The 25,383-nt window shown below is 56.4% G+C and overlaps 2 protein-coding genes across 6 annotated transcripts in view; one reads left to right on the top strand and one right to left on the bottom strand.

The window, feature by feature from the left end:
- The first annotated feature begins 2,062 nt into the window (after positions 1 to 2,062).
- Positions 2,063 to 9,615, top strand: Dcaf15 (DDB1 and CUL4 associated factor 15). Of its 2 annotated transcripts, none has more exons than XM_004635535.2 (12): positions 2,063 to 2,227; positions 3,778 to 3,875; positions 3,972 to 4,107; positions 4,852 to 4,958; positions 5,042 to 5,352; positions 7,565 to 7,993; positions 8,081 to 8,172; positions 8,252 to 8,380; positions 8,472 to 8,557; positions 8,659 to 8,763; positions 8,844 to 8,959; positions 9,136 to 9,615. In XM_004635535.2, exons 1-12 carry the CDS (start codon positions 2,096 to 2,098, stop codon positions 9,189 to 9,191), a joined length of 1,797 nt encoding a protein of 598 aa, XP_004635592.1. In that variant the 5' UTR covers positions 2,063 to 2,095; the 3' UTR covers positions 9,192 to 9,615. The 2 variants fall into 2 exon arrangements, 1 of the variants encoding a protein (XP_004635592.1); XR_002821987.1 differs by having other exon boundaries at positions 2,088 to 2,227; positions 8,659 to 8,746.
- A 92-nt stretch (positions 9,616 to 9,707) lies between these two features.
- Positions 9,708 to 25,383, bottom strand: part of Rfx1 (regulatory factor X1) — a 38,430-nt gene continuing 22,754 nt past the window's right edge. For 3 of the 4 annotated variants that reach the window (XM_023720109.1, XM_004635534.2, XM_023720107.1), the window contains exons 3-21: positions 24,522 to 24,631; positions 24,318 to 24,398; positions 23,561 to 23,668; positions 22,744 to 22,860; positions 21,890 to 21,985; positions 20,765 to 20,859; positions 18,005 to 18,377; positions 15,943 to 16,124; positions 15,066 to 15,185; positions 14,868 to 14,983; positions 14,269 to 14,387; positions 14,058 to 14,167; positions 13,644 to 13,795; positions 13,477 to 13,574; positions 11,781 to 11,930; positions 11,497 to 11,705; positions 10,969 to 11,122; positions 10,849 to 10,894; positions 9,708 to 10,748 (exon numbers count right to left, since the gene is read on the bottom strand). In XM_023720109.1, coding sequence (XP_023575877.1) covers positions 10,579 to 10,748; positions 10,849 to 10,894; positions 10,969 to 11,122; positions 11,497 to 11,705; positions 11,781 to 11,930; positions 13,477 to 13,574; positions 13,644 to 13,795; positions 14,058 to 14,167; positions 14,269 to 14,387; positions 14,868 to 14,983; positions 15,066 to 15,185; positions 15,943 to 16,124; positions 18,005 to 18,377; positions 20,765 to 20,859; positions 21,890 to 21,985; positions 22,744 to 22,860; positions 23,561 to 23,668; positions 24,318 to 24,398; positions 24,522 to 24,631 — 2,606 coding nt within the window. In that variant the 3' untranslated portion in view covers positions 9,708 to 10,578. The remainder of the gene's footprint in view (positions 10,749 to 10,848; positions 10,895 to 10,968; positions 11,123 to 11,496; positions 11,706 to 11,780; positions 11,931 to 13,476; positions 13,575 to 13,643; positions 13,796 to 14,057; positions 14,168 to 14,268; positions 14,388 to 14,867; positions 14,984 to 15,065; positions 15,186 to 15,942; positions 16,125 to 18,004; positions 18,378 to 20,764; positions 20,860 to 21,889; positions 21,986 to 22,743; positions 22,861 to 23,560; positions 23,669 to 24,317; positions 24,399 to 24,521; positions 24,632 to 25,383) is intronic. The other variant, XM_023720110.1, reaches the window with a different exon arrangement.

Raw genomic sequence — 25,383 nt, 5'->3', positions numbered from 1 at the left:
AGCAAAGCACAGGGACCACGGTTCAATCCCCCAGCACCACATGCCAGCCAGCCCCGCCCCCTGGTGGGCTGAGCTGGCCACACACACACTAAATAAATAAATAAATAAAAAGAACTGTTAAAAAAAAATCATTTAAAAAAAAAAAAAAGAAAGAAATCCAGACACTTATATTTTGTTTTCTTGCTTATCTTCCTGTCCCTTGTATTGCCAGTCCCCACCACATAGTATGTGCTCAGTTAATACTCATTGAGGGAATAAATGCACAAGAAAGGAGAGGTGAACAGAGGGTAGAAAAGATTGTCAGAAGAACTGGCATTGAAGCAGGAGATTAGGGGATGGCAAATCAGCTTGACCTGTCAATCATGGAGCGCTGTCAAATCACACCCAATCACGACTAGGCAACTGGGCGTGGCTTGTCCAGTTGCCTTGTTTGTTTTTGGTCTTTTTTGATTTTACCGTATTTTTTTTGGTTGAACTGTTTTTTAGGGGAGGTTTATGTTTTGTTTTTGGTGCCAAGGACCGAACCCAGGGCTTCCAGCTTGCTAGGCAAGCATTCTACCACTGAGCCAAATCCCCAGCCCCGTGTGACTTGTCAGTTACGAGAGCTGTCAACACTTCTGCCTAGATACAAGCACAGAGCAGCTTCAAAGTCCTCAATCAAACGTTGGTATAAAAGATGGCTATCGAGCCTTCTCATCAGTACCCTCTCGTTCTTCCCTGTGTGCAGGGCACATCTTTTCTTCTCTTTTTTCTTTGCCTCTCCTTTTATTTAATAAACATTAAGCTATTATGTCCATCGGTTGTCTCCATCCAGTTCTCTGAAAGGGACGAGAGCCTAGACCCACTGAACACCACACCATCTGTCAGCAGCATCTTTGCTACGTAATTGTCACATCTTCAGAAGAGCTACAGTTGAAACTTCAGTTTCACATGTAAAATAAAGGCCCTGTATTCAAGACTGCTGCGCACATGGATACATGAAGCCAACATTTCACTGTTGTTTTTATTCCCACCATCACTATAACAGGCAGGGTAGGGGGCTGCACACAAACATTGTAAGCTCAGAACTATGAGTGGCCCCTGTCAAGGGATACCTGATTGAGGCTATCAGTTTTGTTTTTGTTTGTTTTTCTGTGTTTAGTACATAGATCTGACTAGTAGTGATCCTCCTGTTTTCAGCTTCCCAAGTGCTGGAGTTACAGGCATGCGCCACCATGCTCAGTCTCAGTCTCAGCGCCCCCAGGTTCAGCCCGCATGGCCCGCTGGGCCTGCATGCCCGCAAGCACGCCCCGCATGCCCGCAAGCACGCCCCGCATGCTGGGAGTTGAACCGGTTGAACCGGCTGCTGTGCTTTGCCCTCTGAGCTATCAGTCCAGCTATCTGTCAGGCCCTGAGGCTATCGTTTTCTTTTTTTCTTTTTGCGGAACCAGGGATTGAACTCAGGGCCTTGCTCCTGCCAGGGAAGCGCTTATTCCACTGAGCCATCTCCCTGCCCCCCCCCCCCCTTTTTTTTCTTTTTTGCAGTAGCCCGCCCATCTGAAAGATGTTTTACTAGAATACCTTTAAAAATCATCATTATTGTTCGTATTATTATTATTTATTGCAAATCTCTTTCCTTTCCTGGCCTGGCTGCCCAAGGATGCTCTTCGGGCCACTGCCCATCGGGCCTGGAGGACTCTGGGCTGGTGATTCCGGCCCTTCTGGACCGCAGGTTCCCTTCGTCCCTCCCACAAGGCCTGGACCGCCTGCGGTCTCCATGGAAACCCACCAGCCACAGGAGGGCGTGACGATGCTGAGAAAGACAGGAACGTTCAACTATCGGGTAAAAAATTTTGGGACCAGAAGAGCAAACGGAGCTTATGACTGGTTCATCTTTAATATAGGGCGGGAATAAGGCGACAGACTGCGGAGGCTGTTACTATCGCCACCAATCAAGAGTCGTGAGGGCTTTGATGGACAAGTGTAGCGGGAAGCGGTTCTGCGCCCAGGCCTTCGCCCAACCTGCTGTTGGCCATCCCGAAAAAGGGCCAATCAGGAGGTGGCGGGGGTGGGGCGAAGGGGCCGGTTGCTCCGGAAGTGGAGGGAGGGGGTGAAAATGGCGCCCAGCTCGAAATCGGAGCGGAACAGTGGGGCCGGGAGCGGCGGCGGCGGCCCCGGGGGAGCCGGGGGGAAGCGGGCAGCGGGACGGCGGCGGGAGCATGTCCTCAAGCAGTTGGAGCGGGTCAAGGTGAGGGCTGCAGCCGGGGAGGAGCTCGCTGGGACAGTGGGAGGAGGGACGCGGGAGGCGGAGGAGGGAGGGCGGGCGTTCGCGGGTGAGGGGTTGGGGGCGGGGCCCGGGAAGGGGGCAGGGGAGAGGGCAAGGGCGGGGCTGGGCCGCGAGGGGCCGCGGTAACAGGCGGGGGGCCCCAGGGAGAGGGCTGGAGGCGAGGGACCCCCAGGCCGCTGAGGAATCAGGAGGAGGGTGGCGATCCGGGTTTGGACCCAGTTTTCAAAGCCCTGCTCCCCCTGCCCCTGAGCGATGCAGTCTTCCCGCCGCCTTTGCAAAGCCCACCGGCTTAGGGCTTCTTCGAAGGCCCCTGAGCTGGGAGGTCCTCAGCTCAGGTCTCCTTTTGCATTGAATGGAAGTGTCTCTTTGGGTAGGGCCAGTTCATCCCTGATACTGGCAGTGTCTCCTCTCAGCCCCAGAGCCCGCGGATGTCTTCCTCCGACTGGTGGGGAACTGGGTGGGGGGATTTAGAGGTGGAAGTCTCCTGCTAGCAGAGCAGCAGCTGGGGCAAAACTGCTTCTTTGGGCGGGGATCAAACCTCCTCTGTGACGCCTACGGCCTGGTGAGGGCATGGCTGAGTCTCCTCCATCGGAGGAGACCTCACTAAGTAGTCAGTCTCTGCCCTTGCTCAGCCAGGAAGCTGGCTGGGTTGGGATTGTGTCTCTTCTATCAGACTGGGATGCCCCTGAGGAGAGGCAGCCCTGTCCCCTCAGGAAGCCCTCAGGAGACTGTTTCCCATTAGATCCAAGACAGGACAAGCTCCCTGTCTGCTGAAGTAGTGAGATTTAGGTGGCTATTGATACCCCAGGGTGTCCCTGGAGGGACACATCCTGCTGTGATGGCATTTTGGGGATGTAGGAGTCTGTTGGAAGGTGGCAGTTGAGAAGGGGGAGTTAAGCAGGGATTGAATGGGCTGGAGCACAATGGAGTCCCAGCTATGGCAGAGCTGGTCCAAGGAATCCCTTGTAGGCTGGGGTTTGAGACAGGTGAGAACATGACCCTGTCCCTAGCCTCCTTTGGATAAAGGACACTCACAGCATAGTGTCCCCCGGTAGCTTTCCAGCAGAGACTCAGGTAGCCCAGTATGTTCTAGGGTTTCTTTTCTTCTTCTTTTTTTTTTTTGTGGAACCGGGGATTGAACTCAGGACCTTGTGCTTGCCAGGCAAGCACTTATTCTACTGAGCTATCTCCCCGGCCCCATGTTCTAGGGTTTCTGAGGAGCCATCCTGAGGGGGGTAATGCTGGGCTTGGGCAGGAGGGACCCTGAGGCTATAGGGTGTGGGTTGCTGGTGGAGGGTTGTCTACCTGGAATCCATGTCTCCTGTATGTTCCACTTGTCCCCCCAGCCATAGCTGGGGCCATTGGGGCCATGGTGGTAGGCAGGGAACTGGCTTGTGTGCCGGGTTGGTGGCCTGGTGTGTTCTGCTGTCCCTCTCTGTGTGGTGAGGGGCTGGGAGCTGCAGGTGGCCTCCCAAGATGGGTGCCTGAGGAGCCCAGCCACCCCTTCCCAGATCAGCGGGCAGCTCTCACCTCGCCTGTTCCGGAAGCTGCCACCGAGGGTCTGCGTGTCGCTCAAGAACATCGTAGATGAGGATTTCCTCTATGCGGGGTGAGGCCGGGCAGCTGCGTGGTGGCGGTGGTGGCGGTGGCGGCCAGGCAGGAGTCTGGGGCCTGCCCTGACCTGGCCCTTCCCCATATCTCCCAGGCACATCTTCCTGGGCTTTTCCAAGTGTGGTCGCTATGTGCTGTCCTACACCAGCAGCAGTGGGGATGACGACTTCTCCTTCTACATCTACCACCTCTACTGGTGGGAGTTCAACGTACACAGCAAGCTGAAGCTGGTAGGACCAGGCCTTCCTGAGGCTCACGGTCAACCCTGGCAGGCCACAATCCCACAGGCCTCAACAACCCCCCCCCCCCCCCCCGTGGAATATCCCAGGATGTCATGTCAGGTTGAACCATATGCAGTTTCCAGATGGGTACCCATCTGGTTCCACATGGGTACACAGTAGCAATTTCACTAGGTTCGAGTCAGCATTGCAAGCTTGTGCTGTCTCGGAGGCTGAGGCAGGAGGATAGCAAGTTTGAACCCAGCCTGGACAAATTAGTGAGTTATCAAGACCTGGTCTCAAAGCAAAATAGAAAAACGGGGTGAGAATGGAGTAAAGTGTGAAGGCCCTAGGTTCAACCCCAAGTACTGACCCCCCAAAAAAGAGAAAAGAAAGTCTGTGGTGCCCTTATTGTATGTTAAGTAGCAGAGAGCTCTATGAGAACCACACAGGCTGCCACCCTAGCTTTAGCTTTGACCTCTCACCCAACCTCTGCTGGGTGCTGTTACCTCTGTTCACACACGGGCGTCCAGCAGTGCGGGCTCCATCCAGGGGAGCGGGACTTAGAGCCAGCATGTCCCCCATAGGGCCGCTCCATCTGCAGGGCTCCCATTGGCTGTGCACACTGGCTTGGGACTGGCCACTGTTTCCCACTGTGAGGGATGCTGCCTACCTGAGGTGGGAGAAGGCTGGGGGTGCCCCGATGGCTTGCCCCTTCCTGACCTCTGACCCTGAACTTGTGAACATGCTGCGTAGGTCCGGCAGGTGCGGCTCTTCCAGGACGAGGAGATCTATAGCGACCTATTTCTAACCGTGTGTGAGTGGCCCAGTGACTCCTCCAAGGTCATCGTCTTTGGCTTCAAGTGAGGCAGGGGACAGGGGGGCAGAAGTGGTGGGAGGGGCTGGGCAGGCCTGCCGCGACTGAGCAGACTGTACTGGCCCGCAGCACCCGCTCACCCAACGGCATGCTCTTGAACATGATGATGATGAGTGATGAGAACCACCGCGACATCTACATCAGCACGGTGGCTGTGCCACCGTCTGGCCGCTGCGCTGCCTGCCAGGACGCCAGCCGGGCGCACCCGGGCGACCCGAGTGCGCAGTGCCTGCGACATGGCTTCATGCTGCATACCAAGTACCAGGTGGTCTATCCGTTCCCGACCTTCCAGCCAGCCTTCCAGCTCAAGAAAGACCAGGTGGTGCTCCTGAACACCAGCTACTCCCTGGTGGCCTGCGCTGTCTCCGTGCACTCAGCAGGTAGGCCTGGCCCACACCTGGCCCTGGGGAAGCTCTGTCCTTGGGCTGTGCATCCCCTGTGGCATCCAGTGGGCACTACGATGGGACTCACTCACATGACCCAGGAACTGAGATTCTGATTTTTTTTTTTTTTTTTTTGTGGAACCGGGGATTGAACTCAGGCCCTTGCGCTTGCCAGGGAAGTGCTTATTCAACTGAGCCATCTCCCTGGCCCCGAGATTCTGATTTTGTGTCATAATGGTTACTTATAGTTTACGTAGCCACATATGGCTAGCAGCTATCTGGCTGGAAAAGCAGAGCAATACTGTCCCATAAACTCATTTCCGGTTTATTTAGAAGAAAACGGTGCAGCCTGCTGCCAGCATTCAGTTAATGACTTTCAGTGACTGAGGAGTGTGTGTATTAAAAATTATGGTATTTTGTGCATGGAAATGCTGCTGCTAGAAACAATGCCATATATATAGAACAATGGGATTTGCTTCCAGACTATCAATATATAGGAGCAATGTGAAAATAATAAAAGTGAGCTATGTCGTGGCAGACTTTGGGGCAAGGTTAGGACTGTAATTTACGTTATCTTGGGATGAACAAATACTGCACCCAAAAACACTCCAGGAGAATTCTTGGAGCAAACCGGAAATAGAGATCCAAGCTAGGCACAGTGGTGCACATCTGTCATTCTAGGATGCTGAGGCAGGAGGATGCCCAGTCCAAGCCCAGCCTGGGGGGTTCATTCAGCAGTACCCTCTCTCAAAGTTAAGAATATAAAAAGGGCTGGGCACACTGCAGCATAAATAGCCCTCATCGTCCAAGTGTCAGTATGCGTGAAGTGGCTGTCTCGAGGAACTGTAAATGGACACATTACCGTTATACATCTCTGATATCAGAGAAATGTGAGTGAAAATCATAAGGTGTCTTCCAACATTGCAGCATGTGAGGAACCAGGTGGATGACTTGGCCTGGGGTAGGGTCCCTGAGTAGCTGAGCAGGGAGAGTTGGGACCACCTGGTGGCGTTCCCTGGGGACTGAGGAAGTAGGAGGTGGCCAGGGTGTCTGGTTGGTCGCTAGTGGGAGTCCCAGGGAGCACACCACAGAGTGGATAGCAGACAGGAACCAAGGCAGTCCATAATCAGGTACTGCCGCATAAATGGTAAATAGATGTTTTAATTTTGTAAGAACTTGGCCACATTAAAACACATCTCTGTGTGTGTGTGTGTGTGACTGGAGATTGAATCCACACCAGTGCCTTCATACTGAGCTATACTCACAGGTTTTACTTTGACATAGGCTCACACTGAGTTCCTCAGTTGCCAGTTCTGAGCTTGAATTTGCAATCCTCCTGCCTCAGCCTCCCAAGTGGCTGGGATTACAGGTGCACATCACCGCATCCAGCAAGATGCATCCATGCAAATACCTGTTAAGGTGATTGCTCCTGGGGAAAGGAGGGGTGAAGGGCAGTGTCAGTGTATGTAACTGAGCCTGAGGACCAGCAGGCCCCTCGGTGCCAGGCCTTAGGAGGATGAGCCTGCCCCCTCGGCCATGGGTCCTGTCAGAAAAGATGATTCAGCTCCAGGCTTGGACAACAGTAGCCCTGGCCACTGGTGTTGGGCTCTCACCTCTGGGGACTCTTCCCAGAGGGCTGCTTCTGGGCACAGCGCTGGCTGGCTGGCTGGCAAACTGCAACTTCCTGTGGTGGCCTCTCCCACTTGACAGTTGCCTGAGGCTGGGGTCTCTGGGAGTCTCCCTCAGGCACAGTCCTCACTGTGGAACACAACAGATGCTCTCCAGGTTGAGGTTTGAGCTGGGCATGGTAGCACACACCTGTCATCCCAGCGCTCTGATAGCCTGAAGTAGGAGGATTGCAAATACCAGACTAGGCTGTACAACTTAGTGACTCAACCTAGTTGAGAGTTTGTCTCAAAATAAAAATAAAAAAAGGGCTGGGGATATAGTTTGGCATGAAAGCCCTGGGTTCAACCCCAGAATGAAAGGAAAAAGGGGGGGAGGTGGATAAATATGCCTGTGCTGGTGTGCATGTGATTGTGTGCACACATGGGCGTTACCCTCACATCCTGGTGAGATGCATAAATCTCAGGGCCTGTGAGTCTGGAAAGTTCTCAGGGCAGATGCTAGGCCTCCATGGGAACAGTGGTGTAGGTCAGCTCATTCTGCACTGAAGCCCAGTGCCAAGTCTTCATCTCTCCTGTTGCAGGTGACAGTGGCTTCTGTCAGATCCTGTATGACCACACAGCCTCCCCACCACCCCCGCCCAGTCCCCCAGGGCCCCGAAGCCCAGAGGCACCCCCCACCCTCCTTAACCTCTGCCCCGAGGCAGCTCCAGCCCGGTCCTCTGGGGCCTCCGAGCCCTCGCCCGCCATTGCCAGAGCCAAGGAGTTCGTAGCCGACATCTTCCGCAGGGCCAAGGAGGCCAAAGGTGGGACTTCTGAGGACACCCGGCTGCTGCCCTGCCCCGGACCCTCAAGCAGCCGCTGCCGCTCGTCCTCAGAGCCCCCAAGCTTCTGCAGTGAAGCAGTGTCCAGGGACAGTCCTGCCTTGGCACCTGCCGCAGAGCCTGGTTATGTCAACTACACCAAGCTATACTATGTGCTAGAGTCCAGTGAAGGGACAGAGCCTGAGGATGGTGAGTGAGTGAACAGGGCCTGGAGCAGGGAGGCAGAGAGGCCCTGGGGTCTCTATCTTCCCCACTCCCCACCGTCTACCTCCCCAGAGTTCGAGGATGACAAGATCTCTCTGCCCTTCGTGGTCACTGACCTCCGAGGCCGCAACCTGCGTCCCATGCGGGAACAGACTGCTTTCCAGGTGTGTGGGGTGCTAGGAAGGCAAGAGCATTGGGCCTGCAATGATGGTGGCGTGATTGTCCCCTCCTTTGTCTTCCCAGAGCCAGTACCTGACAGTGGAACAGCTCACATTGGATTTTGAGTATGTCATCAACGAGGTCATCCGCCATGATGCCACCTGGGGCCACCAGTTCTGCTCTTTCAGTGACTACGACATCGTCATTCTGGAGGTGGGGGGGGTGGTTGGGTAGAACCACCTAAGCTGGGGGTCACCCTCCTGAGCTAGGGGTCAACCTCCACAGCTGTTCTGTGCATACCCAGGTCTGTCCAGAGACCAACCAGGTCCTCATCAACATCGGCCTGCTGCTCCTGGCCTTTCCATCCCCTACTGAGGAGTGCCAGCCCCGGTGAGTGGGTGGGACCCTCTGTGACTGCACTGCACCCTTGCTGAAGCTTAGGTCTTCCTGCTGGACCCACTGGCATCCCCGTTGTCCTATCTCTACTGCAGACCAAAGACCTATCACACCAGCCTCAAGGTGGCATGGGACCTCAACACTGGCATCTTTGAAACAGTCAATGTGGGCAAACTCACCGAGGTCAGGGGGCAGACGAGGTGAGGCAGGTGGGCCAGGGACGGGCCTGCAGGGATGGGCAGCAAGGCTACCAGAGCCACTCACTCTCTGGCCCCTGCAGTGGCAGTGTCTGGAGCTCATACCGCAAGGGCTGTGTGGACATGGTCATGAAGTGGCTGGTGCCTGAGAGTAGTGGCCGTTATGTCAACAGGATGACCAACGAGTCACTGCACAAAGGTAGGGCTTTGGGAACCTGGAGGGTTGAGGGGGCCCCAGAGCCTCCACCCAGGAGATACTCCTGGGGGCCTAGAGGCAGAGGCTGCATCAGGGTGCCTCCTTAAACCTAATCCCCTGATCCTTCATGGTTGGTGGGTGGTGAGGCAGTGGTTCACGGCTGGGTCCCTTGCCCACAGGGTGTTCGCTGAAGGTGCTGGCAGACAGTGAGCGGTACACGTGGATTGTGCTGTGAGGGCCCAGCTGCCCAGACACTGACGCCAACTACCTCCGAGGCCGGAGCTGGCCGCCCCTGTGCTGGCCTCCGCCCGGCTGGTGGCCCACAACGATGGCAGTAGTGTTGGGCTGCATGAAGGGCTCAGCAGCCAGCCCAGCAGCTGGAGAGTCTGGACGCTTTTTTATTTATGCCTATTTAAGTTGGGAAGGGGCAGAGGGGGGGAGACTGACCCCCCCCCAGCCTGGAGTGGCCACCTTCCCGCAGTGGGCATAGACGGGCCTAGCCTGTGCATTTGCCCCATTTCTGGGCGCAGGAGCCAGTGGGACCTTCGAAGAATTGAATGGTCCCAGCCTCCCCTTCTCTGCCTACCCGGCCTCACTGCACCACGGAGGGGAACCTGTGGTCACCCACTTTGTCCTTCATTTAATAAATGCTTTATTTCCGAACCGCCTGAGGTCCCATCACTACAGTGCAGGGCCACTGGATCCCCAGCCCAAATCCTGCACCATGCTTGGAGGCAGCAGCAGACAATTATCACAGCGGAATTTATTGTTTTAAGAAAGACTACAAAAGGTAGAAAACAGCTCAGCACACTAAACTACCACACGCGTGGACACTTTCACCGCTGGGAGAGGGAGGCCCCGTGGGCATGGGGCAGCGGGCAGGACCACCCCAAAAGCTGTAACACGCGGAGCACACAAAATAGTGATCTTTATACAATTGGTTAGATTTTCCTTTTTTTTTTTTTTTTTTTTTGTTTTTTTCTTTTGCCATAAACATCTATCTCACAGGTTGAAAACACTGAGAAAACTGGAACAGATAAGGCCATGATGGTTGGAAAAAAACCCAACAAGTTACCGACTCCGCTCAGGCGGCTCACAAATCGCACAATAGTCAGGGTCCACGGTCGGGAGCGCAGGTTTCTGGGCCTGGCGTCCCAAGCTCCTCTAAGCGGAGCCGGGCACCTCCACCCCACACCTCGCTTCTTTGGACGGGGAGGCCGAGACTGGCCGCCCTCTCTCAGGTTGCGGGGCGAGAAGGGAGTAGGGGCCCAGCTCTGGAGAAGACACTACGCCCACAGCTTTAATTGCACTTATACCAAAGGGGAGAAGCAGTGGGGGGCTGGGGAGGGGTTCCGGGCTGCGCCCCTGCGCTGCCCGCCGGGTCAGGCACCCGGGCAGCTGTGCAAAGCCAGCGAGCAGAATAAGTTAACGTTCTGCGGATAGGGCCCGCCTGCTGCCCAGTGGGCCGGTGGGGCAGGCTAGGGTGCTGCGACCTGGGGGCAGGCCGGAGGGCTGCCTGGGCACCGGGGTTCCTTAAGGCACGTGGATCGGGTCAGTCTGCAATGGCGGCGCCCCCGGCCCCGTGATTGTGCCGCCCGGTAGCACGGGCACCCGCAGGCAGTTTAGCTGGACGGCAGTGCCTGCACAAAGAGGCCGCGTGCGTCCGTGCGTGCCAGCTTGGCCGGTGGCTCCAGCGCCTCGGGGCCCAGTGCAGGCGATTCACCACCGGCTGTCAGAGAGATGTCCTGCGGTAGCTCATCCTCGCTCTCCTCCTCCTCCTCCTCCTCTTCGTCTGGGGCACATGGATCAGGCTGCTCAGGACAAGGCCGGCGCCCACACCCCAACCCTACCACCCTGTGACCCGCAGCCCGTTGGGGGCCCACCTCACCTACCTTTGTCTGTGTCCAGGGGATTCAACGAGGTGGCCAGGTTGGCGAACTGCGAAGACAAGGACGCAGGTGAGGCCCAGCCACCAGCAGCACCATGCCCCCTGCACCCATGCCCCCACGCACCTCGCCCATGACAGCGATTGGGGTCTCGCCCTTGGCCTGTGCCACGCGGTGCTCGATCAGATAGTACATGTACTCATCATACAACAGCCGGATGAGGTGGAAGGAGCCAAAGCTGGCGGCACTGCGCAGGGTCAGGTCCCGGATCACCATGGAGCTGTAGGCACCAAGAGCGCTGTTAATCCAGCGGCCCTTGCCCGACTTCCCCGTGAGGAGTAGCTTCTGGTTTCGCTCGGTAGACCATGCCAGACAGCAACTGGCCAGCCTCTGGGGGTGGGGCCTTCTAAAGCACCTCCTACCTACCTCAAAGAGCCTTGCTGCCCTCGCCCTATGCCTGTTTCAGGGAGGCGGGGCCTCTACTAGGCCCACCCACCACCGGGAGGAGCCGACTCATACTGATCCATGCCCCTCCAGTGGAGGCGGGGCTTTCTTGGCCCCACCCACCCGGGGGTGTTTTCAGACTTCACCAATTGGCCTTCCCCTGGGGTGGGGCCTCCTTTGATCCCGCCCCTCCCTGGCAGGCAAGCGCACCTGTAAAAGGACCACTTGAGGAGGAAAAGTTTTGCAGCCTTGGGGAAGCCAGAGCTGCCCTGGTAGGGCTTGAGCACCTGGCTGACAACGCCATCCAGCCAGGCCGCCCACTGCTCCAGTGAGTTCTGCTGCTGCAGCGTCACTTTGAAGTCCTGCTCCAGGCGCTGCACTACGCGGTCCTCGCAGCGGCACACCCAGGAGGCCTGCTCCTGGGGAAGAAAGATGGGGTCCTGGCTCAGGCTCTGCCCCACCCACCACCTGTCTCCAAGTTCCGCTACACTCACCTGCACATTGGCGAAGTCCACACGGTTGAGGTCGCTGAGCATCTGGTTGATCTGCGCCGTGTTTTGCAGTACTGCGCGCGCAGCCTGTGCCAGGTGATTGAGGGACGTGTAGCGCCGCAGGGTCTGCGCGAAAGCGCCAGCTGCTGCCACCTGCACGGGACCCAGGCTATAAGGGCGGAATCACCGGCCCAGGAGGGGCCTCGTGTGCGCTGCAATCCCCTCAAAGCCTACAGGTCCCTTACAATTGAAAGGTTGTGCCATGCTGCTTTGCTTGGGTGGCCAAGGGGTTAGGCCTGTCAGATGTTGGGATCCACTTCATGGGTGTGTAAAAACTATTTACAGCACTACTGCTGTTGTTGTAGTGCCAGGGATGGAACTCGAGGCATGCGCATGCTAGGCAGGGGCTCTACCGCTGATCATATCCAGCTCACAACTTTATGATCACTGGGACTGAACCTAGGGACTCCAGGCTGAGCTATACCCCGGCCTTTATTTCACATTTTAGTTCATTATTTTTTTTTAAAGACAGGGTCTCCCTAAGTAGCTAAGTTGTCCAAGTTGAGCTGGAACTTGGATCCCTCTTCAGACTCCCAAAGTGTTGATGATAGGTGTGTGCCAACACATCTGCCTGGCACTATTATTTTATTTTATTTATTATTTTTTAATTTATTTGTGTGTGTGTGTGTGTGTGCGTGTGTGGCCAGCTCAGCCCACCAGGGGGCGGGGCTGGCTGGCATGTGGTGCTGGGGGATTGAACCGCGGTCCCTGTGCTTTGCTTAGCTTGTTCTAAGTAGGTGCTTTAGACCACTGAGCCATCTCACCAGCCCCTGCACTACTATTTTAATGAAAGAACAGAACATATGGAGTTCTTTGGTGAACTACATTGCCTCTATTACTGCACACCTCAGTGTCAGCCACGAAAGGGCAGGGATTTTGTTGTTCATTACTGTTCTTCCAGAAGTGAGAACCATGCTGGGCATCCAGTAAGTGCTCAATAATCACATATTGAAAGAACAAATGAATATGAGTCTTTTTTTTTTTTTTTTTTTTTTTTTGTGGAACCAGGAATTGAACTTAGGCCCTCGCGCTTGCCAAGGAAGTGCTTATTCCACCGAGCCATTCCCCCAACCCCCAAATTTATGTGTCTTGTTCTTCTGTACCAACTTCTCTCTTTCACCCACCTGCCCTGTATTCTGCCTACCTAGGAGTACTTCTTAAGGCACTCATTTTGAGCTAGGAATTTGGGGGTGCAACTCAGTGGTACAGTGTTTGCCTAGCATGCATATGGCCCAGGAATCATAGATTCACCTTGTTAACAAGTTTTATTTACTGCTGAACACCTATAGAGACAATGCAGGGTGGTACAGGCATTTCAGAAATGGGTACGAAGGGCTGGCGAGATAGCTCAGTGGTCTAAAGCACCTACTTAGAACAAGCTTAGCAAAGCACAGGGACCACGGTTCAATCCCCCAGCACCACATGCCAGCCAGCCCCGCCCCCTGGTGGGCTGAGCTGGCCTGGCCACACACACACACATACACACAAATAAAAAAATAAAAAATAAATGGGTACCAAGGAATCTGCTCTGTAAGACAGCATCAGAGTCCTCTCTGCAGCTCTGCTGTCCACAGCCCCATCCCCCAGATGCATGACTGTCATCTGGGGACACTTGCGAGGTACCGCCCTCTCGCCTCACCTTCACCCGCACCATCTCCTCAGGGATGTTCATCATGGCATGGGTGAGCCAGCTCTCCAGGCTCTTGGCAAAGTTCCGGATCGCTTGGGTCAAGGCACCTGTGGGTGGCAGGGGGTTGTCAGGGTGGGTGGTGGTATGTGGGAGTGGAGGGGTGGCCGAGCACTCACTGGGGATGGGCCGAAGCACGTCAGGGATGAGGATCTCCACCAGGCCCTGGTACAACACGTTGTCACAGTGCTTGGTCCACTGGAGCACAGGCTCGAACTTGGAAAGGAGCACCAGACTGGCCTTGGGCAGCCGCTTCTCGGCCTCGTCATGCCTGGGAGCATGCCCCAAACCCCAAGGTCACACAGGGGCTCCAAGGTCCTGCACCCAAGGTCAGAAGGACACAGGCACCCACACATGCTGCCACTCAGGAGTCAGATGGCTGCTCCCACCTCCTGCGGGCCCAAGGCCACAGGGCTCAGGTGAGGACCCTGCACCTACCCCCCAAGCAGGGCCTAGCATCAGTGGATACACAGGCACACTCAGTGTCAAGAGCATGTGGCCCCATGGATGGCAAGAGCAGCCCATAGACTCACACGGCCAGTGGCGGCGCCTCACTGGGCTGGCTGTGGTTGTACCTCCAGAAGGTCTTCCACAGTGTCTCTACCAGTGTGAACTGCAGGTTCACCATGACATCCACGATGGCCTAGAGAGAAGACCATGTGCTCAGGGCCAAGGGGCAGCTGCCTGGAACTCCCCCAGCTGGGCCAAGTCCTACAGCCCACTCGCCCCCCCTGCCCATCCTACCTCACAGTGTTCCCGGTATAGGACCTGGAAAGCCTTGATGTCCCCGGGTCCAACACCCTCTGGTAGCACTTTGCCCTGGAGGTCCAGCTCCATGAAGTCAGGGAGGCTCCGGGAAGCATCTGGGGGTGGGGAGCACTATGAGACGTTCATCCTCCACCTACTGGCTGCAACTGTCTTCCTCTAGGATCCCACTCAGCAGAAGTCCCCCACATGTGGAGGGTGGGGTGAGGACCCATGAGCCTCAACCCCAGCATAAAGAATACCAGCCTGGCTCACCTGCTACATGAAAGCCCTGCACCAGCCCTAGGGAAGTAGGACAGTTGGTACAGGCATCTTTGCCCCCAAGGCCCAGGAACCTCAGGGACACTGTATACTCTGAGGGGGGCCTAGCCCTGGAGTCACCCCACACCCTCAGTTCTACTCCAAGTGTCCCCTCCCATCCCTATCTCAGCACCCCAGGGATGTGTGGGCCACAGGGCAGGTGAGCTCCAGGAGGCAGAAACAGCCTGTGCTTGACAGTACTCTCCTGTCCAGCCCCTTGGATACTTCCTGCCTCTCCTGAGAGCTGTCTGTGTGCAGCACCCCCGGCTGGCGCTTACCCAGGAACTGCTGGTACTGCTGCACCTGTGCGCTGATATCCGACAGCCCCGCGGGTTGCTGCTGACCCACAGCCACACCGTTGGTCATGCCCTCCATCTTCTGGATGGGTTTGAGCCTGCATGGGCAGGAATGGGGGCACCTAGCACCAGACTGGAGCGGGGCATGGTCCAGGGCACTCTACTGCCCACTGCTCCTACCTCTGCTTCTGGGAGAAGGGCTGGCCACGCATGGCCATGTGCTGTTGGTCCTCCATGAGCCGCAGCAACGGGGAGCTGGCCTTAATTCTCAGGCCATAGTAGTGGTACTTGGAGTTGCCCCTGGGGAAGGAAGATGTGGGGATGAAGGCCAGGTGGCGCCCTACGGCCTCACTCTGCACCTCTTCCTGGAAAGGGAGCGTGAGGAGAAGCCAGCGACCATTTCAGGGCACACTGCCAATTCTATTATGGAGCATGCGCCTGGCTAGTATGTCCATGGGAGCCACTCTGCCTAACACCCCCCCCAATACCCCCAGTAAAGGGTACTCCTAACACCCCAGTGGGCAGATGACCCAAGCCACAGCCCACAGAGATCTACAACTCTGCCCAAGATGAATGAATGAATGAATGAATGAATGATGAGCAAGATGGTAAAGCATCTGGGAACCGGAAGTGGGAGATTAACCGGGTGAGTAGGGGTGCTGGGATTCACAGAATGAGAAAAGATGGACACCTAGGCTGGGAACCCACTGACCCACAGGCCCTGATTAAGCACTGACTGTGCAGCCCTGATAGTATGAGGGTTCAAGACACAGCAGAAATAAGCAGCATGAAAGGTGACTGGGCTGGGGAGATAGCTCAGTGGCACGAGCGCCTGCCTGTCTGCAAGGTCCCGAATTCAATCCCCGGTACTGCGGGGGTGGGTTGGGAGGGTGGGGGTGCGGCTGGTAGGGACTGAAGAACCAGGGAGAGAGCACAGGCAGAGGGTATGTTCTGTGCAAAGCCCCTGGGGTAAGAGCATGGGGCACATAAGAGGACCTGAAGCCCTGGACAGCTTGGGGTTGGGGTAGTCCTGGAGGACAAGGGTAGGCAGCCCTACCTGGTGCCAAGGCGGCGTGTGCGCAGACCCATGAAGACGGAGCGGATGAGCTTGCCAAAGGAGGCAGCATTAACAGGCTCCAGCTTCTGCTCCTGGCAGTGCAGCAGGTAATGGCAGTAGAGGGTGCTGCGGGGCAGGCTCACGCCCTCGGCAGTCTCATAGTTGTCCAAGAGCCACTGGACCTGAGGGGCAGAGGTGGGGGGCAGCAAAGCACCATCAGCACCATAGCCACTTCCCATCAGGACCCTCATCACCACTCCATAGGGTGCGTGTTGCATCCCATCCTCCCTGGCAAAAGCACCCACGTCCTCTTATATTGTGTACAATTTCTAGAGCTGCCAACATACAGCTATTTCAATACAAATTTATACCCAATCGTGTTAGTGCATGACTGCAATTTGGGGACCTGGGAGGCTGAGGCAGGAGGATCAGAAGTTTGAGCCCAGCCTGGGCTATGGATGTATTTCAATGTGAAGGCTCTGGGTTCCATATCCAGTACCCCCAGAAAGAAAATTATGTTAATTTATGAAGAGTGGGAAAAAATTGCCAACATCAAGGGTGTGACCCCCATCTGTAGAACTTTTCGTTTTTTTTTTGTACCAGGATCGAACTCAGGACCTTGCCCTTGCTAGGCAGGCACTTATGCTGTTGGGCTATATCCCTGGCAGAACTTGTTTTTTGAAGACAGGGTTTTGCTATGTAGTTCAGGTGACTCAGGTCAGCCTTGAAGTATTGGGACATTCCTGCCTCACTCCCCACAAGTGCTGGGATTTCAGGTATGCACCACCACACCCAACTATAGAACATTCTTGAAATGACTACATTATAAAGATGGGAAGCAAGAGGGTGAGGAATACATTCTATTTTTTGTATTTAGGACAGGGTCTACAGGGTCTTACTGCATAGATTGGACTCAGACTCCTAGTGATCCTCCTGTTTACAGCCTCCCAAGTGCCAGAATTACACGTGAGTACCACGATGCCCAGTCTCAATCACTGTCTCAGCGCACCCCAGGGACAGGGCTGGTATGGCAGATCTGGGGATCAAACTCCTGGCCCCTGCATCTGCCTTAGCAGGCACTTTAATCCACTGAGCTATTTGGTTGGCCCCGGTATACTTTTTCCTTTTTTTTCACTGTTAAGGAAAGAACCCAGTTCTCACACTCTCATATGCCAGGTGCACCACCCATTGGTACCCCAGCCTCAGTTCTGCATCCTGGTGGTGGCAACAGTCTCCCAAGACCCACCACCCAATGAACACAGAAGTCATATGTATGGGGACAAGTGTCCATCTCCTGGCCTGTCTGAGGTGCTATAGGGATGGAAAGGATGACCCGGGTGAAAGATCTCCGGCATATCAGTGACTTTTCTGCTGTTTCTTATGAATCTATCATTTCCAAATAAATAGATTAAAAAAAAAAAAAACCTCAGTCACTCAGTGCCCTGGCCATATCCCAAGAGCTCAGAGCTACCTGGGACATCCCAGAGAACACCTATGTCCCTTATTAGAGAATGCCCTGTCCCCTAGCTCAAGCAGCATGTTTCTGAGCTGGAGAGGACTCTGCAACAGCATGAAATCAGCTAGGAGGGTTACCATCGGTATTTTATAAGGTAAACCAGAAAAAAAAGAAGAGGGAAAGAAAGACAGGAGCCAGGCCAGTCACTGCGTTAGGGTGCCATCCAGAACTCATGTTCTGACCCACTATGGCCTGGGAGGGGCTGGAAGCGAGGGCCCAGGTGATTCCCAGGCACGCCAGGCTAGGAGGAAAATGTGCGGCCTCCCCCCTTGCCACCTCTCCTCCGCTGTCAGTTACAAGCATAATGAACGCTATCTTGGGCACCACTGCAAAAGCTTCACACAGATCAGCAGGTGCCTGGAGAGGCTCAGCCACCTGCACGAGGCCACACAGTGAAGGTTTCACCCCGTCAGCCTGTGCATGTTGAGTACCGGGTTTCATGGGCTCTTGCTGGTGGTGGCCAGTGACCACTGCCCAGAATTAGCCACTAGTCCCCACTCCCCACCCACTTCCCTGCTGCCTGCTCTGGGGCCTGCTGGCACTTACGGTGGCTGGTGAGGCACGGGTGGTGTGGGAGTAAGACTGGCTGGTGCTGCCCAGCATGTAGCCGCCTTGGATCACATAGGTGCCTGCTCCTCCGCTGCTGCCACTGCCGTTCCCACTGCCACTGCCACTGCCAGTAGCTCCTCCGCTGCCGCCACTGCCTCCTGCACCACTGCTGGCCCCGCCAGCACTGCTGGTGGAGCTGGCGACGACCGGGCTGCCGGATGCATACATGGGGACAGAGCCGCTGCTGGCTACGGTCTGTGAGGTGGCGGGCGTGCTAACCTGGGCAGCCGTGCCTGTGGCCTCATAGTAGCTGGTGCCCGTTGTCTGCGTGTACAGTGGCGTCTCGGAGTACGGGTAGGTGCTGGAGCGGCTGAGGGGGAGTAGAGATGGCGGGGTGACAGAGCGGTAAGAACTGAGTGACCCAGATGGGAGACTGTCAGGAGTCCTGTGGGGAGGGGATGGTCGGGGCAATGCAGCACCCCCGGGGCAGCTCCTGTTTACCTATGACAGGTCTGGTACCTGCCTAGCTGCTTGATGGGCAACTTTTCTTTCTTTCTTTTTTTTTTTTTTTTTGCAGAACCGGGGATTGAACTCAGGCCCTTGCGCTTGCCAGGGAAGCACTTATTCCACTGAGCCATCTCCCCGGCCCCTCTTTTCCCTTTTTTGAGACAGGGTCTCACTATGTAGCATAGGCCTTGAATTCATTACGCAGGCTAAACTGGCCTCCAACCGACAGTGATCCTCTTGGCTGAGCCTCCCAAGTGCTAGCACGACAGGTGTGTGGCACTGCATCTGGCTTCAAGAGCAACTTTTCATGGAGTAATCAGTCCAACCCTGTGGCACAGGAATCACTCTTCCCCTCCAGAAGTGAGAAGACCAAGATAAGAGTGTTGGGCAACTTGCAGCAGGCCACACTTCCTTCAGTCAAAACCAACCAAAGAAGATGCCTAGCACCACAAAACAAAAAACCCTGCCAGCATGAACACTTGCAATGCTAGCTACTCCAGAGGCTGAGGCAGGAGGACTACAAACCTGAGGACAGACTGGGCAATGAGCAAGACCCTGCCTCAAAATAAAAACTTCAAAGGGTCGATGATGCAACTCAGCGCTTTCCTAGCACGTGTGAGGCCCTGTGTTCTATTCCTGGCAATGTGGGGATAGGGTGGCAGGAGGTGGGGTTGGTGCTAGTGCATGCATGCATGCATGCATGCACAAGCCTACTATGTGCTGGGGACAGTCCAGGAAGAACCCCTGGAGCAGATCCCTGAAAGGGGGCGGGACAGACTCGAATGGGACTGGTGGGACACGCGCTGGCATGGTTCCCATGGCCCATGCACTGGACAGAGTTTGGCCAGGGATCACTGAGGCCTCTATCAACCACACAGAAGGACACCAAGAGCAGAGCAGGTGTGCTGGGCATGCACCCTCTTCTCCCATGGCCTGTGCCAGAGCCAATTCACCCCTTCACAGGGCCCAATATGCAACTCCTGTCTCAAAAATGGAGCCTCCAGCCTGGAGTGTGGCTCCACAGAGAGCGCCTGCCTGGCATGTGAAAGTGGCGCTCGTTGCGCAGCACCACAGAAAGAATAGAAAAGCTGTTCAAGTGGCTTATTCCCTACATGAACAAATGACAGTGTCTCTCAATGTAGCCTACACAAAGCAAGAATGGAGGCCCAGAGGCAGCAGTTTAGGTCTGGGCGGGGACCCAAGGGCTGGGAACCCCATAAAAGTCCAAGAGGGACGAAAAGAAAATACAGTTCACTGCAACACTGGCCCCAAAGAACCTCAAGCGGAGTGGAGCACTGGCCAGCCGGAACAAATGAGCTGCGTGCCTCCCACAGGACAGGTGTAGCAGGCACAGGTGGAAGTTCCAGGGACGGCAGAAGGAGCCAGCCAGGCTCTGGCTTAGTTTTGCATCCGACAGGGGTGTCCTGGAGCAGTGAGCCCTCTTCAGATATGAGTCAGTGACAACTCAGATGCCAGGGCCACCCTCTGTGTCTGTCAGAGCATCGTGACCCAAAGACAGGGAGACTCTGAGAGCTAATACAGGCCTGGTAGGGGTTGCCCACAAGCATGGGTGGCTCGGATAAAAGAAAACAAAATTACACACACAAAGAAAACCAAGTAAAAATTCTACTGAACTAAGGAAACAGTAGCAACCTCTATCCTGGAATCCCTGCTGGAAGGACAGACAGGGACAGTGAGTGGCATGGGGAGGAGCCATGGGCTTTGAGATGACCACACACTGGGGTGTGAGTGCACAGGACCAGGGCAGGGACCACCTGTGTGTCACACAGTTAGAGGGACAGGGCTCATGGGGACAAATGGGAAATGTGTGAGATCCATGTGGGACAAGTGCAGCACAGAATGCGCAGCCTCTATTTCTGAACAAAGAAAGGGGATAGTTTCTATTTTCAGAGTGTTGCTGGGAGGAAACAGGTCACAGTGGCCAGTGGGGTTGGAGGTCAGCAGTGAAAGAGCTGCTGTCCACTGCTTAACATTCCCTAGTGTGTAGAAATTCGATGTTACCCTGGAAAAATGGAAGCATCTGTCTACCTATCTACATCCTCCCCCGAAAGCCCCGGGCCCATGTGAGTGCCAAGCCCTACGCTTCTGGGTGCCTTTCCCAGCTGGGTCCTCTCTGCCTTGGCCATTCCTTGGGGCTCCTGATTGCCCTGTGGGTGTCACCTGAGGCTTAAGGCCACAAGAGTGGGGCACCCCGTAGTGAGGGGACCAGGCCCTGCCTTCCCCACTTACATGGCGCTGGCCGTGTAGCTGGCGTCGCCGCCCTCCACATACTGCACTTGGCTGGAATACACGTGTGATACGGGTACCTGCTGGAGCTGTTGCACCTGGGTAGGAGGAAGGGTAGTGGGGGTCAGGCTGGGTCACCCAGCTCTCCCTTTGGCTGGCAAAGTACATTGCTGGGATCTCTGACTACGGCCTCCTGGTTAGGCCAGGGGCCAACAACAGGTTTGGGAGTTAGGAAGACCTATCAAGTCAGGAGGCTTGTATGGATCGGCAGGGTGGGGCTTGACTGGCAGGCTGAGCTGGAATGGTGGACAGAGCCCAGGGGCGGGGCCTGGACACCTGGCACGGGGAGGGTCGGAGCCTGCAATGATGCATAGGGCCCAGGGGCGTGGCCAGAGCCTGTGATGATGGACAGTTGGGGGGCTGCCTACCCCACCCCACACCCACTCCCACTCCCTGCAGGGGCGGAGCCTGAGGCCTGGACCCTGCCCTCCCACCCTGTGTCCGCCACCTACTTTGAGGGCCGTGGCAGCTGTGGCGAACACTAGCACTTGGGGGACTCTCTGGATCCTGACCCTCTGGCCGGGGCTGGCCTGGGCCGGGAGCCCGGACAGCGGCTCGAGCACCACCCTGTGCAGCGGCGGCAGAAGCAGGCCTGGGGGCAGCGCGCCCACCCGCTCTGCCGGTGGCCCGGCGTAGGGCTTGCCGCAGGGTGCTCGCTGATCTGCCTTCCTAGTGGGGCACTGCCTGCCTGAGCTCTGGAGGACAAACAGAGATACTGGGGGGTCACCAGGCAGCCTTGGGTCCACCCCGATGGAGATCCCACCTGGTGTAAGGCAGGTGGGAGAGAGGGCAGGAGGGAGTGAGGGAGGCAGGGGAAAAACCTGACCACCCCAGGCCAGAAAGCAGTGGGATTCGAAGCCAGGTCTCAGGAAAGTCTGGGTCCTGAGTTGCCGGGTACTGAGAGAGGAGAGGAGCCATGTTGGAGCCAACAGCCCACAGCCAGAGGCTTAACTCCACCTGCCTCAGCCTCTGGGGATCCCCAGGGTAGGGGCTGTATTACCTCCCTGATGGCCAGGGGTTGCAACCCGCAAGCCCTAGCCCGCCTGTGGGGTTAAGGGAGACACACACCTCTTGGGCCACATGGACTGGCTGGAGCCCCTGCACGGTCAGTTGCTGCACTGGGCCAGCTTTGGACGCCTGTGGGGTGGCCTGGACCACTGACCTCTGGAAAGGGTAGGAGCAAAGGGAAGGGTGCTGCTACAGTAACCATGGCAACAGTGTTGGGCAGTAAGTCTGGGGAAGCACCCATCTTCAGCTCCAAACAGCTCTGAGGAAAGAGGCTGCCCTCTTCTGCCAAGGGAGAACAGAACAGGGGCCTTCAGGGTCCCTGCAACTACTTCCCAGTGCACAAATACTGGAGCCACCCTCCATGCCCTCCCCTAAGGCTTGGGAGACATGCAGAGAACTCGCAGGGGAAGCCAGGGGCCAACAGTCCTCGCTATGATGCTTCAGTGGGAATGCTGGGCTTTCCCAAGGGCAGGACTCGGACTGGATCTCAACTGTAAGGTCCTGAGGGGCTCTGGCGCTGGACAGACATCTGTGGATCCAACTGCTTGAGGGGCCAGGAACCCCTCAACTTGAGCACTAACCACCACAGGAAGACAGCTCTTTCCTTAGCCTAATCTGGGGACTGTGGCTGGGCGCTCAGAGCGCCGGCTCCCACTGCTCTTGCGGTGCAGTATCCTGGCCGAGGTGTTTCTTTCCAGGTTCTGAGCCTGCAGCAGCTACAGTGCACTCTAGAAGCGACTCCAGGGCCTGGTCTGCACTCAGTCCTTCCCTAGGGGTCTGCACTTTCCGAGTGGAGAGGCTGCCAGGGGCTTGGGTGGCAGACAAGGGCTGGACCCATCTGTTCCACTTGAACCAGCCAGAGGCCACCTGGCCCAGTCCCTCTGCTCCGGCTGCAGCCCACCCTGGCCAGGCACCTCTTGGGATACAGGGACGCTCTGCTGGACGCCGTGGACTTGTAACGGCTGTGGTACCGTGCCCGCAGGGGTCGCAGCCGTCTTGTTTGCAGAGCTGTTGGCCTGCACCGGTGACCGCTACAAGGAAGGACACACGAATCCAGGTCAGGGCTGGCTGGGAACCCTGTACCGACCATCTAGGCTGGAAACAGGTGCCAGATGCCTACTTCTGGCAGGAGCCCAGTTGCCCTCCAGGCTCAGAGGTGGCTCAGGGGCCTCCTGCTGCCTCATCATCATAGGGAAGCAGCCTAAGATAAGGGGTTAGACAAATGGAAGGCTGAGAGTGCCCTGCTGAGCTCTTCTGTGGGACCTGTGCAACGTTATGGTAGTGACAATAGTAGTGTCTGATGTGACATCCTAGTGGCTCCCACCACGTGCAGCTCTGAGTCTGTGTTCACTCAGTGGGGATCATGCTGAGCTGAGGCAAGTGACCCCATCCCATGGCCTGCCTGCCTCCAACACTCTCACTGCTGTCTGTGGGTTCCCAGAGTCTGTCACGTGGCCAAGGGCTGCCAGGGAGAGACACCACCCACTGTGCCCAGGATGCAGCTCTACCTTGGAGCACCACCTTGGCCTAGGAAGGAGCAGCCCCCTCCTCTGGAACCATGGCTCTCAGCTGCTTAGCCCACAGAGAACACAGGGCAGGTGGCCAAGTCACCCCCACCTCTTGGGCTGGGGTGGGGACGCAGGAGGGAGCTGAGCAGGTGGCTCCCAGTATGCTGTGGGGGAACTAGCAGACCCCGCAGGGGCAGGAAGGTGTCCAGTGAGCCCCACTTACCTCTGGGGGCGAGTGCACCTGCTGGGTTCCGTGCACTGTCAAGGAGACCTGGCTGGCCTTGCCACCGGGGGCTGCACTCTGCACCACCAGACGCTGTGTGGGGAGAGCCTGGAGCCAGGCAGGAGAGGGGCACCATCACCCAGACAGCCGGGTGCCAGGCTGTATTCTTGGAGCTCATGCCTATCAGTCCAGGTGCAGCGCAGTCACTAAAACACTTCACAGTGGGTGACGCCTGGGCTCAGGACAGCAGGAGCCCTTGTCTGAGTCCTGGGGCTAGGAAGCGGCAGAGCCAGATTTTGTGCCTGGGGAGCCTCGAGGAGAGGAAGTCACAGGATGGGATTGTGTCCTCAATGGGACAGTGTCCTGGCAAGGACACATTCAAGCCAGGTGCCATGGCACATGCCTTAATCCCAGCACCTTGGGAGCTGAGGCAGGAGGACTGCAAGTCTGAGCCCCGCCTGGGAAACTCAGTGATTACTTTTTTCAGTATTGGGAATCGAACTCAGAACCTCGTGCTTGCCAGGAAGGTGCTTATGCTGCTGAGTCATCTCCCTGGCCCTCAGTGACTTTTTTTTTTTTTCCCTCAGTGACTTATTGAGACACTACTGAAAGTAAAAACTGAAGAAAAATAAAAATTAAAAAAAGAAAAGGACTAGGTACATAGCTCAGTGAAAGAAAAAAAAAAAGACATTAAACAGCCTCAGGGGCCTTGGTTCCCCATGCAAGGTCAGGGTGTAGCCAGGAAGCAGGGCCTTACCTGCTGTGACACCTGGATGTTGGTGAGCTGAAGAGGGGAAACGTGGCCTGGCTTCGCCTGCACGCTCTGGACCAGGAGCCGCTGGAGGGCAGAAGGCACAGCCCCTGAGCAACGCAGTCTCCCTGTGCATCTTGATAAGCACAGGTAAACAGGTGGCTCCCACACGCCCGCCCTGCCTGCTGCCCAGAGAAGGCTGCATCCTACCTGCTGGGTGCCCTGCACCTGCTGCACCACCTGGGTAGGGACTCCGGTCTGGCTGGCTGTGGCACCTGGGCTGGCCTCCGACACGGTCTCGCTGGCCCGCATGGCACCTTCTGTGGAGGAGTGGTTGCCAGGTCAGCTCTGCCAGCTACCTCTGCACCCAAGCCCCAGCCTACCTGGAATGTATGCTGGAGCTGAGGGCAGCCTCAGACAGGCCCTGGACTCTTAAAGATGCCACCAGCGGCCCCCAGGGAAGGGCGGGGGCAGGATCCCTAACATCTGAAAGTATATTCCAGGTCTCCTTGTCCTGAATCTATATGATCCCTATAGCCAATAGGCCCTGCCCCAGGGGCCTGGCAGCCAGGGAAGGACCTCCCTGGACATGACCCTGGCTTTCCCAGACGCAGCAGTGGTCCCAGAAGGCTTGATGGCCTGCAGCAAGGTGCCCCCTTCCAGCGTCCTATGCTCAGTGGGCTAAGGCAGTGTTGGGGATCTGTGTCTTCCACAAAAGGCTTGCAGCTGGGCAGTGGGTACTCACGCTGGCAGGCAGCCAGGAAGAGGCAATCATAGAACATGGTGCCCTCCTGCCCACTGTTCGTCCAGGGTACCTACTGGCCCTCCTTGCTTTCAACCAACCTCTGCACAGGCAGCTTTATACCCAGAACCTTGGGGAACTAATCCTCCAGTGAAGGTACAACTCCTGCGCACCCTCTTGGATAAGCAACCCCATGGCGGGGGCAGGATGGGGCAGGAGGAGGCTGGTATCCAGAGATGCTATCAGGCCGGCTTGGGTCAGGTTTCATACACTTCTTGCCCAGTGCTTAGCAGAGGCGGTAAGGGGGCAGGGAAGGACAGTATCCCCAGA

Source organism: Octodon degus, unplaced genomic scaffold, assembly GCF_000260255.1.
Source record: "Octodon degus isolate 3935 unplaced genomic scaffold, OctDeg1.0 scaffold00073, whole genome shotgun sequence".
Lineage (NCBI taxonomy): Eukaryota > Metazoa > Chordata > Mammalia > Rodentia > Octodontidae > Octodon > Octodon degus.
Note: the sequence above shows the minus strand (reverse complement) of the source record. Positions and strands in the feature narration are given on the sequence as shown.